This window comes from Juglans regia, chromosome 7, assembly GCF_001411555.2.
Source record: "Juglans regia cultivar Chandler chromosome 7, Walnut 2.0, whole genome shotgun sequence".
NCBI classification, from domain to species: Eukaryota; Viridiplantae; Streptophyta; class Magnoliopsida; order Fagales; family Juglandaceae; genus Juglans; species Juglans regia.
In genome coordinates this window covers 44,719,475-44,731,561 of record NC_049907.1, presented here as the reverse complement: position 1 = coordinate 44,731,561, position 12,087 = coordinate 44,719,475, and the positions used below count along the sequence as shown (strand labels likewise).

At 36.7% G+C, this 12,087-nt stretch overlaps 1 protein-coding gene across 1 annotated transcript; it reads right to left on the bottom strand.

Moving 5' to 3' along the window:
- Positions 1-6,091: 6,091 nt before the first annotated feature.
- On the bottom strand, positions 6,092-9,968 carry LOC108984463. The gene is made up of 4 exons (XM_018956434.2): positions 9,728-9,968; positions 7,896-8,006; positions 6,867-7,809; positions 6,092-6,764 (listed from the first exon to the last, which is right to left on the bottom strand). The coding sequence occupies exons 1-4, from the start codon at positions 9,938-9,940 to the stop codon at positions 6,535-6,537; spliced, it is 1,497 nt and encodes a 498-aa protein (XP_018811979.2). The 5' UTR covers positions 9,941-9,968; the 3' UTR covers positions 6,092-6,534.
- Between the last annotated feature and the right edge of the window lie 2,119 nt (positions 9,969-12,087).

The window sequence follows — 12,087 nt, the reverse complement described above, 5'->3', positions numbered from 1 at the left end:
TAAAATAAATGACAGTTTAGTAAAATATTTTATAAAAATAATATCACTTTATAAAATGAGAAAATCTTCAAATCAGCCCATGTTTACTGCATTCAAATTGCACACCTTACGTGTCGTTTCTCTCTCACAGATTGGAGGCTACGTTTTGAATTTTCCTTCTCTCCTCTCCCTATTTCTTTCGTTCCTCTCCCCCCAACCCCACGCGTCGCTCTTTCTTCCTCTCCTCCCTCCCCATTTCTTGCTTCTTTCATTCTTCTAACCCTCATCCCCCATGTCACCCCCCACCCCTTCAGTCGGTCTCGTATTTGAAAGAGTGCTTCGACGGAAACCCCAAACTGCTTCTAGGTTTCAACTCTCGATCCCTGCACGTTTCTAATCTAACTTCTTCACTGTAAATCCCTTAACTTTCCTCAGAAAACCATGAACCTTCTTATTATTCTCTATGAATAGCAAAAAATTCCATGACTATTTCGAAAACTCCAAATCACTGAATATGTTTTCGGCAACACCTTCTTCTTCTTCTTCTTCTCTGTGATTCTCTCAGTCCCCTCACGTGCATTGTCATTTCCCCCTCGAAATCTGTAGCTCCCACTCCATTCCCTGGGTTTCATCTCCCCCTCTTCGAGTAGTCCATTACATTTCTCCCAAAATGTAACATCTTCTCTCAACGGTGTGTGATAGAAATCTGGAGCAAAGATCTGCGAAAGAGATCTGCAGTTTGTGACTTTTTCTAGGGTTTTAAGAAATAATCTTCCACGTAAATAAGCTTATTCAAAAATGATTATATGAAATTCTAAGGTTGCGACAAATTCTATGAAATTCTAGGGTTTACTCCATCTATTTTTTTTTTCCCCTGTGATTCTAGCGTTTAGGCATACATTTCGAAGTCTTATCTCTTTTTTTTCTCTTTGTGATTTTGTGGTTGCACACAAACATTGGAAGGTAGAACACGTCCCTACTTCCAAATCTGCATCTCAACACGGTAAGAATCTTCTTCAAATATTTTTGACATAATTTAGCGAAATTAGAACAAATTTAAATTTTTCTCTTGTATTAATTTCAAAGAACATGTGCATTGCGTAGGAGTCAACGTGTTTTTGGGAATGAATCCGATTGATTAATGAAAGTTGTTAACATAAGACAAAAGACTAGTCAAGATCTCTTGGATAATGGCGAAATTGAGAAATCCTCAAAATTTTTTTTTTTTGGCAAAAAATTCTCGTAGTCGTGGATAATAGCAAAAGTTCTGTCGATTCACATAGAGCAATCCTTCAATTTGTACTCCTATTCAAGACTTATTTTGTCCCATATCAATGTTTCCTCAATCAATTGAAAAAAGAAGCTATTATTTGCTTTGATTGATTCTTGGTGTGATACCCTAAAAGAAGTCCACAACAAGATAATAATGTTTTACAGTGTTTAAATTAATACCCATTCTACTATTCTATTTAACAAATTCAATACAATATTTTCTTCTTTTTTCTTTGAGATAGAATTTTAGGTTTGGCATTTCTTGCTAGCAACTTAAATAACATAACTTAAATAGTACAATTTCAATATTGTACATCTCTTGCGCTTCAAAGTGAATAATATAGATTTGGAGTAAACAAATCATCACTTTATGATACTGTTTTCTATTGTTTGAGTGCAGAATATTGACAAAATTCCATTGGTCAACTGTCCTGTTCTAATCATTAATGCAAGCATGCTAATCTAAGTGCTTCCTGTTTTATAAGCACCAAGGCTAAAAATCATAATCATATTGATGTTAGATATATGAGACAACTTTTCATTTCTTCTTGAATTGTTCGCAGCAAAAAGCAAGATGTCAATTCTTCATTGGGCACGTATACTTCAATTAGTATTACTTGAGAAATCCAGACAATAGACAATGAACTTCGGAAGAGAGAGGATACTTTATTGTTGCGTGAGTATGAAGTTCCAAAACAAAAGGACAAACTAATAGAGAAAATGAACTTCACAAGCATAAGGACGAACCTCAAAGAATGATTGCAGAGAATAGGGGTTATTATTTTATCAATACTGGATATATCTTTTGTAATAGTTTTTGGTTGGTTTTGACTATAGATGTATCATGTTAGTTTTAAATGTAAATAGATTGATCGGATCCTAACATGTATGGTATATTCTCTACGAATATAATTATGACAGTTTATTATAGATGTTAAGTGGACTTTTCTACTTTCATTCAATTATGTTGGATTTATTTTTCTATGTTAGTAATTCGTAGCATATTTGAAGTCCCTCAAAAAGGTTATAAAACTACATCACTTAGGATTTTTTTTTCCCATCACAACACTGTTTGCAGGATGAAATGTGGCAGGGAAATGCTTATTGAGGATTTCGAGTTGCATGATTTTTGCACTCAAAGTGTCGGAAGAAGCACATCTATGTTTAAAAAAAAAATGGAGTTGGCTCATCTGTGAGAAGCATATCAAATTTTACTTGAAGAAGAATTTGCACATCTATGATTTACTTGGCACATCTATGATTTTTGGAGTTGGCTCCATGCATATCAAATTTATGAGCCTGGAACAACAGTTTGCTCATTACATCGACAACATTTTACTATGTTGCTCGGCCATTTGCTTTGTTTGTACATTTACTAAAGCTACTACCCGTGTTTGCAATACAAACATTAAAATATAAACTTTAGATAAAATAAAAGATTACAGTTGTCAGTACCAAAGATGCATTATCAGTACTACGTATTCTTGACTTCAAATACAAATTTCTCAATTGGAAATACAAATTTGTCAAATTTCTCAACTCCATATTTCTTTACAAAAAGTCATTCTCCTTTCAACCTCTAGGAGTCTAGTGTCCTTTACATGTTGAACCTTCTTTGTATGTACATGTAGCAACAAAGGAAAAAAAAAATCATGTAACACTAATACATAACATTAACATCAGGGCTAAAAATTTGAAAATTCCTGCACTATCACATGGTGGTCTTCCAACCTCCCCAAGTTAGTTGTTGTATGGGACTCGGATTGGCACAATGGGCCAATGCCTGATCATCTAGTTTTTTTTTTTTTTTAATTATTAAATAAATCATTTAATGAATTAAGCTTTTTGGGCTCTTTGTGATAATGACCATTTTGTTTCTACAATAGAGATATGATGCCCCTAAACCAGTTTGACAAAACAAATGATCTAAGCAAATCCTATATAGGACCTATAATATAGTCATGCTCCCTAAGCTGTTTTTTAATACAGGGGCATTCGAGAGACATGAGTGGCAAAATCAAATGTAATATAAGCAAATGTGCCTCTACATTGTGTATATATGATTTAGCATACATTTCTCTATTCTTTTATTCTTCTAAAACACAAATGGAGATTAGAATTCTTGACTTCATCCTCTCCTTTACCACTTGCTATAAAATAAAACAATAATATCATGATATTGATTGAGATGCAACTCAAGTACTGATAAAATTAAGGCAACCTTTTATTTCTGATAAAATTCTTGTCATAATCTGAATAACTCGATAGTTTCACTGCAGGTGCCTCCAGATGGGATTGGGATACTGCATACTAGTATTGTAAATTGATGAGGCTGAGGTTCGGATGAATAAGGAAGCAATTCTCTTTGATGAAATATATTCGTACTCCTGCATATGTAAAGTCATCAAATTGAGATTTCTCAATTTTTTGTTTAGTTATTTATTTTTAATGAACCGTAAAGTATGATGACATTAGTCAACCAAATGTGAATGACAGAGTACTAGCATAATAAAGAAGATAGCAGACAACTCCAGTGAAAACATATGCATCACAATAAAACTAAGAATGCCAATAAAGGTGCAATTTACTGCCTGCAACTGAAACCAAAAGTGGTAACAGCAGCAAGAACTTTTCTCCCTTAAATAAAGTAATCAAAACAAACAAGCATTTTCAAGAACAGGATCTCTCAATCTAGCTTCCAAATCTTTTTGCACACCATAAGATTATGGCCATATTTGGTTAGAATCTTTTTCAAAATTTTCAAAATATTTTTCAACTTCAATCAAAACATTTTCCAATCTCAAAAAAAATTATATTTCAACTTTTCATTAAATCATTTGCCTAGTTTTCAATGAAAAGTAAAAACACAAAAAACCAACATAAATCTACCATTTCACCTAATTTCCCTGAGTTGAGACCCAACAGCAACACATGATAAATAAAGACAATACGTCTTTCCTACCACTTACATATATACATGATCTATATCATGTTTCTTTTTCACTTTAGCTGTATCTGAGTTTAAAAACATAACAATGCCATTTTGCATTTTCTACAACTCACTTTAGCTATATCTGAGTTTAAAGATCATCACCAACAACCATTAGCTTAAAGAAAGCATTTTAACTTTTCTCTTTAGCCATTCAACTCCACTATAACAATCAATTTTGATCAGGAATTAGACATTTTTATTTGCAAAGACTACTAAAAAATGATGTCCTTCTGGAAAGTTTGTATTTTTTGTGAATGATATAACAGTATGGTTCAAATATTGACTTCTAAACAACACATGATAGATGACTCTGTTGCGCACTTAATCCAAACTCCCCTCAGCTGAACATGTAGAATAAATTCACTGAGACCAAATAACATCAGTCCTACAGGGTTCGCACCAACTAGAGAGCTTTATTAGAAAGGAAAATATTACTGGAATTACCTAGTGGAGTCGCCTCTCACAAAGAGCTTCCCTTTGGTCGAGAAAACAATTAAAGCCACCTTAGCATCACAAAGCACAAAGATCACATGTGCTTTCTTCAACAAACCGGACCTTCTCTTTGAGAAAGTGACCATCGATGGGTGGCGCTGGGCCGAGGGTTGGTCGTTGCGGGGGTGGCGCTAGGCAAGCGACGCGACGCGGGTGCTGGGGCGACACGGGATGTGTAAATTCGACGGGCAACAAAGGAGGAACAACGGGCAGTGCAAGACAGAGCGATGGGCGGCGCGAGGTGGTGCTGAAGAGAGACACAACGTCACCTGGTGGCGCTTAGCATAGGAACCTGACGTGGGTTGTTGTTGAGGGAGGAGGGGGTTTTGAGGGGCAAATTCGAATGGAGATGAAAACACACGTCCTTTTGTTTTGTTTTGAATCAAAACGACGTTTTGGTTAAAAAAAAAAAAAAAGAAGGCAGAAGCCACGTAAGGTGTGTAAAGAGTGCATTGCTACAAGTTATTCTATATAACATTCATTGTAGTGGTGTACACAATGCACACACTACGTGGATGCATGTGATTCATTAGGAGTGATATCTGCATGGTGCGAGGCGGGGGTACCCTCCCCCGCACCCCACCCCGCACCATGCGGGGGGTTGGGGTTTTTCCCTTGCCCCCCACCCCAATGTCGAGGGGCGGGAAAAAAAGTTCCATCTACCTTGCCCCCCTAGGCTAACATACTGTGTTTAAAAAAAATTATTTAGACCAAAATTATAATATAATTTAAATAATAAATTTAAATTTATAAATATAAAAAGAATTTAAACTCATTAGAATTTGATTTTGAATTGTCTTGATCTCCTAGGCCAACCTTTATATAGAAAACCAAGACAATACAATAGTTATTCTTAAGCAATGTGAGACTTAGTAGCCAAGGCAATCCAATAACTTGAATACAGTTTTAAGTCTTTAATAAATTGTATATATTTATATACAATATATTTATTTATATATATAAATAAATAAATAATTATATATGTAAAGCAGGGGTGGGACTCCACTGGGGTCATCCTACCCCCTACCCCCGCTAGGCCCTCTCCATGCGGGGCTCCGCTACCCACCCCTATGATCCATTTATTTTTTCAAAACTCACAGACGACTACCCCTCTCTCTCTCTCTCTCATCATCTCTCCAACGTCTCTCTCATCAACTCTCTCTTTCGCCAGCTCTTTGTCTCTCCTCAACTCTCTCTCTCTCATCCCTCATGCTCTCTCTCTCATCTCGGACTCTCTCTCACATCAACAGCTCGCTCTCATCGGCTCTCTCTCTCTCATCATCTCTCTCATATCTATATTATCAATAGCTGCTCGTGTGACATATAATGTGTGCAATTTGAATGCAGCAAAACAGTAATTGCTACCAAGACTTTTTCATTATGAAATGTGTTTCATAGATATCAAAGACAGCATTTTTCTAAATAAAAAGATGACGACGTTTTAGTACAAACATAGCACTGTTTTGGATTTTAGAACAAGTGCGTCCACTTCTTAGGCCTTCGCATGCAGAAAACTGACAGATAAGAGTGTCTGCAATCTGCGTCCATCCTCAAATGTGTACACTAAAGGGACCTTAAAGACTCGAGAAAAACAATCAGCAGCAGCATATCTGCTTTATCAAGAGAAAAAACAAAAGCGCCACGAAAAGATGCACAGGGGTCATAGACTCATAGGTGGTGCGAAACTCATGGCTGAGCCCCTGATTGCTTGCAACATACAACACGAACCACCATTTACAAATCAACAATTAAAGATCAAAATTATAAGTTTGCCGGCTCAAACCCACATGCATTTAACTTCACTCATCACAAGAGGCTTCATCCAGTAAATCAAGAAACCCTTTCTCAACAGTATTTTGCGGCACCGATACATTAAAACGAAGCCCATGAGTAGATGCTGCTTCGAACCTTGTCCACAATTCTTTCTTTAGTGTATTCTCACCAGCATGTCTGCCCCTTTGCATTATGCTTTCAGGTTTCTTCCACATTGGAGTGCTGTCCATAAATGCGAAATTGCCTCCAAGAGGTTCTATGGGGACAAAAAAACAAAAGAGACTTTTAGTTTTGTACATCATGTTCAACGCATGGCAATTGAGTTAATCAAAAGTTCAGGAAAATAGAAAAACAATACCTTGGTTACAAGATTTATTGGTTTGCTGAAGGCCACATCGAACACTGGCTCCCTTTAATGAAGCCAAGTTCACCTGCTGATTGGAAACATGAGAAGCTATAGGCATCTGGCAGTCATCAATTTCATTCTTCAATGACTTCTCATTGGGCGGGTCCAGTAAGACACATGTTTTAGGTGGTGACACAAACCAATCAGGTGATGCTTCTACCTTTTTCTTTCCAATTCCTAGTTTATACGCCTGTTGAATCCCTAAGAGCTCTGGATACTTAAATGCAAGACCCTGAGAAGTATCACCACCAGAGGATTCAGAAAGTTCTGAATCACTGCAATGAACTCCAACGGGAAATGGGGTGGACTTACGAACCCTAGGATTACCTTGATGAGAGGACTCAGATATAGGTTCAAGCAATACACAAGATTTTGGAGGTGACATTTTCGAGCATGGAGTCATAACAAGCATGGAGCAGTTTCGTTTTGAAAACATAGGTGAAGATTCAGACTGTAGAGTGTTTTCCATTTCGGTCACCGCAGAATCAGATGGCTTACTTGGAGTTGGCATTATAGGTACACCTTCAAGTAAATCATCATTTATATCCCCTGAAATAGTAAAAAAAGTTGGCGGCCCAGCAGTAGAATTGGAAGTGATCCTTTCAAACACTGATTTTGATGGGCCCTGATGTTTTGATGATAATGTTTTTGATATGGGAAGAGGTGTGAGTAGGAACAGTTGTCTACCTCTCTCAATAGTGCATTCAGCACGCCATGACACAAGAGGGGAAGGAGAGATTAACGAATCCAACTTGGTTTGTTTTGTACTATCATGAGCATCGCTTTTAACTTTATTAGTCGAAGTAACTATTTGAGTTGCCCCAGTCTGCCCCAACTGATTCTCAGATTCCACAGGAGGACTGCGGAGCACCTTCTGAAATCTGGGAAACCATGGCTGCATTTTGGGAAGATGATAATCCATATCAGGAAAATAATGCACGTAAGTGGAAATACGGGGACACAAACGCCAAGAGAAGTAACCTTTAAAGAAGAAACCATTTCGGACAAGAAATGCGTAAAAGATTCAATTTCTTTTCTCCCTTGTGTACTTGTTGCCTTCAGTTCAAATGCTTGCACGACAAGTTCATCAATCTGCCATTTCACACATCTAAGTCATGAATAACCTAGCAACATATAAAGGAAAAACTCGACCATAAAGGAATTCCATTTAATTTAACGGGAGCAATAAGAACAACAAAGAATTGTCATCCACTGTCAGATAACAGGTGTTTGAGCAAACTGAGTTTAACGATAAGAACGAATATTCATTCTTAGTACAACTCCACAACCATATCACAGCCAGTTAAAGTATTTGCATATATACCTAAACTATAACTTTTCTGTGAACTTTCAACAAAAACCCTATCGAATAATATAAATAAATCTGCTGCCTAAGTGAAATATATCAAAAACTTTCAATGAAACTTAAGTTGGGACATTCCACTTTCAACGTGCAGCGATGCAAACACCTTGTAACTATCATTTATGGATTCAAAGGCTGCTACATTCAAATATATTTTATTCCCCATTTATGTATGGGGAAAAAAGGAGAGAAGTTAACAAATTAATCGGTTTTCCAAGATCAACACATATTGGAACATCAGTGACGCAAACCATCGCAAACATGCACAGTTTTCCACTTTCCACCAGGAGGGGAGATATTCCGTCTAGCTTGTCCAATTCCTCCCTTAAGAGGCATAAATATCCCTATTTTGCTTCAAAATTTATCGATGCTGCTCTGGCCTTTCGTTTTCTTGTCCATTATGACCTTTCACATGTTAGAAATCACTTTTCTCTAAATCGCAATTCTACGTTTCAAATTAAGCATGTTTACATACGTGTTCTTCTCATACTATTCGTACAGTTTTAAGTATTCCAAGATAACTTTTATTATAGTATTAACAGGGCATATCAACTCACGAAACGATTATATCAATACGAATTGACGATGAGTTGCTACTCACATTCATCCGTCGTGTTCATTGGTATCAAATTTCTGCGAAACATACATTGGAATGGTCATCTTGTACCGCATGTCTCCGTGTGGCAATTATACCATTAATTCCAAAAATCCCCCCACTCCCAAAAACAAACAAAACTATGGGGTTGCAATCACAAGCGCAATCGTTTAGACTTGAAAACTCCAATATAATTCCAGTCAAATAACATGGATAAAAAAAATGTAAATTCCAAGCCCCCATTTCAAAAATATACGCATCTTGGTCACTTAAGCAACTCGGAATCCAGGTATACAGTAATAGAAACTGTAAGAAAGATTGCGCCGGGAGCCTCCATGAAGCATTTCCTATTACATTCACAAACAAAACCTCTTGTTTCCTGCATTTCCTAGTTACACAAACGTCGTCGGTCGTCCAAAGGTGGCAGTTAAACAAATCAAGAGACAGAACCAAATCCCAAATAGCAACAAGTCAAACTATAAGATTCAAGTACCTACAGCACTGAAGATTCTATAATTTGAAATTTATTCCAAGTTCTTCCCTCGTTTAAAGGAATTTATTGAAAAAAGTTTAAAATAAGCTGCGTCTCTCTGTCTTAAAAAGAAAGGATTTCTTGCCTACGCCCACACTTTCTCAGCAACCAAACAGCAAAGAAAGGCCGACAAAGTGAACAATCATAAGCACAAAAACACAGATTCACGCACATAAAGCTATGATAAAAACAAAAGGTGAAGAAATATAAATGAGTACAAATAGATTTTTTAGGATTAAATCCTTTTTCCCCTTCGTTTTTCACTCACAATTTCGGGTAGCCAAACAGATCCTGAGGGTTCTCTTTCGCTCTGAGACTGTTACCTGGTGGGTTAGAGACGAGAGATCGGACTGGACGAGAAGAAGGCGGTCGAGCGCGTCGTCTTCTTCTGCCTTCCTGGACAGATCCTCGTTCTCCCTCTCCGGTAACTTCTTCTTTGAATGCATCAGTTTCGAGATCCTTCCAACATCGTTGTTGTTAGATACGTCTTTCAGTGCTTTCCTCCCCGACTTCGCCTTCCCTTCGTTCCTTGGCATCTCTCTCTCCCGCTCTCGCTGTGCGTTTGAATTTCTTGTTGGTTTCTGTAAAGCGGGCTATTTATATTTAAAATTTAGCATAGTTTAAATTAAATTAAATAAACATTTTCATCTTTATTATTTATTTGATACTTTGATTATATACGATTTATTTATTTATTTTTATTTTCAAGGTCTTCTTGCTAATTGAATCGAATTAGTATTTCTCAAAAGGAGAATTTGAGAAAGAATACAAATTATGTTCAGATAAGGTGTTAACCTAATAATCATATGTAAAAAAGTTCGTTAGTTTCCTAAAAACTTATATTAATTTGGTCCAAATATTTGGTATAAATTACAAGAATTGCTGGAAGAAAATGAGGCCAATTACACACTGGAAAACTCTACTTGAAAGCAAATTTGCGCACCATGCGCATCAAAGATGACATAGAATGCAGCCTTTTAATGAAACGGTGGGTGTTGAAAAGGTGCACCCTTCTCCTTCTTCCATTTTTACCAGATTTTCATCATCTAATAGTGGAAGCAATGGTGTGAGGCCACCATTTCAGATTATTAACCCTTCGGTCCTTCTAGGTTCTTCTATCCAAAGCCTCCCAAGCTTTAGAAAGATAAGGCATTGAAGTTGCAGATTCATCATCAACATCTTCTTTCTCATCTTTCTTTCCAAATCTTTGCAACCTATAAATGATTGAAGCTAAGCTTGAACTCCTATCTTCTTATGAGAAAACAAAACCCAGATCCATAAACCCTTTTAGCTCTTCAAATTCAAGGACAAATAAAACTCTTGGTTTCGCCTCTCTTCTTTCTACTACCTGTGACTTTCTTCTTGGACGATACTTGAAGATCTGTTGGTTTAAGTTTCTCCATTTCTGTGATTTCTTTTCAGAAGCTTGCTTTTCTTTTCCTCTATGGATTGGAATCACTTGCCTTAGGAGCTTCTGGGAACAAGTGCAGATAAGCCTAAAAAATCAAATGCAGCTTATCAATCCTTGTCATTTTTTTTTTGCCACTAAAAAACTTGGCGAGATTGGGCATTACCTTCTTTTTTCTTTTTAATAGTGAATGAATTAATATGTCGTGCTGACTTTTGAACTGCTAGTGAAACTGAGATGATATATAGTCTTTTTTTTTTAATTAAAGCTAAATGTCACGTCAGCTTCGTCCACGGGATCAGTGCGCCAAAGTGCCTGTATCTAGACGGACTCTTGTACACTTGATCGGCTCTTATCTATTTTGTAGCTTAGTTTAGCTCAAACTATTGCAAGCATTTTGGTGGCCAAAGAACCACACATAGGATTGTTCATCCAGGTTTCAGCCCGGAAACTCGAGTATACTCGGACCGGAACTCGGGTTTCAAACCCAAGCTGGAATTCGGGTAAATCTGGACTTTAGGTTTCGAGTTAAATCCTTTTTTTTCCCAATTTGAATGGGCGACTCAAATTACTCAGTTCTGTATCATTCTGCTCATGTTTTCAAAGACACTTTGACTTATACTATTATTACAAAGTAGATTGGCTGCCATTGGCTATGGTTGCATTTGCATCCAGTTGAGAATCCACGTTATCATATGAAATCCGTAGTTTTTTCAATTGTGGCTAATGGAATTGATCTACTTCATGGGTTTTCATTTTCGAAGTTGAGCAAAATATCCGTTCTTCTTAAGGAATATGTAATCGAAGTGGGTGGTTCAAGTCCATAAAAGTTGGGGCTGATCTTGTTTCCATGGGAATAGTTCCATTGCATTTATTAATGGGATAGAAGTTGTATCGATGCCGTATGGCAACTCTCTTACAGTGCAATCCCTGTTTCACTGTGTAAAATAATAATAATAATAATAATAAAGGTACCGAGTTGTATTCTAGTTCCCTGGATTCCAGACCAGGCCGAAAAATACTCGACCCGGATAAATAATCCTAACCACATATGTCCTGTCAAGGCACTCTCAACTTTTCATCCTTCGGCACCAAGAAAAATCTATGCGAAAGAACTGGTGTACGAGATTTATAAAGGCTAAGGTGCCGTTTGAATAAGGAGATGAATTAAGATGATTTTATATGAAAATTGAATAAAATATTATTAAAATATTATTTTTTAATATTATTATTGTTTGTGATTTGAAAAAGTTAAATTATTTTTTATATTTTATA

Excerpts from the sequence above, each read along its gene's own strand:
- LOC108984463 (XM_018956434.2), bottom strand. The coding sequence starts at position 9,940 with ATGCCAAGGAACGAAGGGAAGGCGAAGTCGGGGAGGAAAGCACTGAAA. Across the intron at positions 7,810-7,895 it reads AAATGGTTTCTTCTTTAAAG|CCATGGTTTCCCAGATTTCA; the intron begins GTTACTTCTCTT and ends CCCAAAATGCAG. Across the intron at positions 6,765-6,866 it reads CAATAAATCTTGTAACCAAG|AACCTCTTGGAGGCAATTTC; the intron begins GTATTGTTTTTC and ends TTGTCCCCATAG.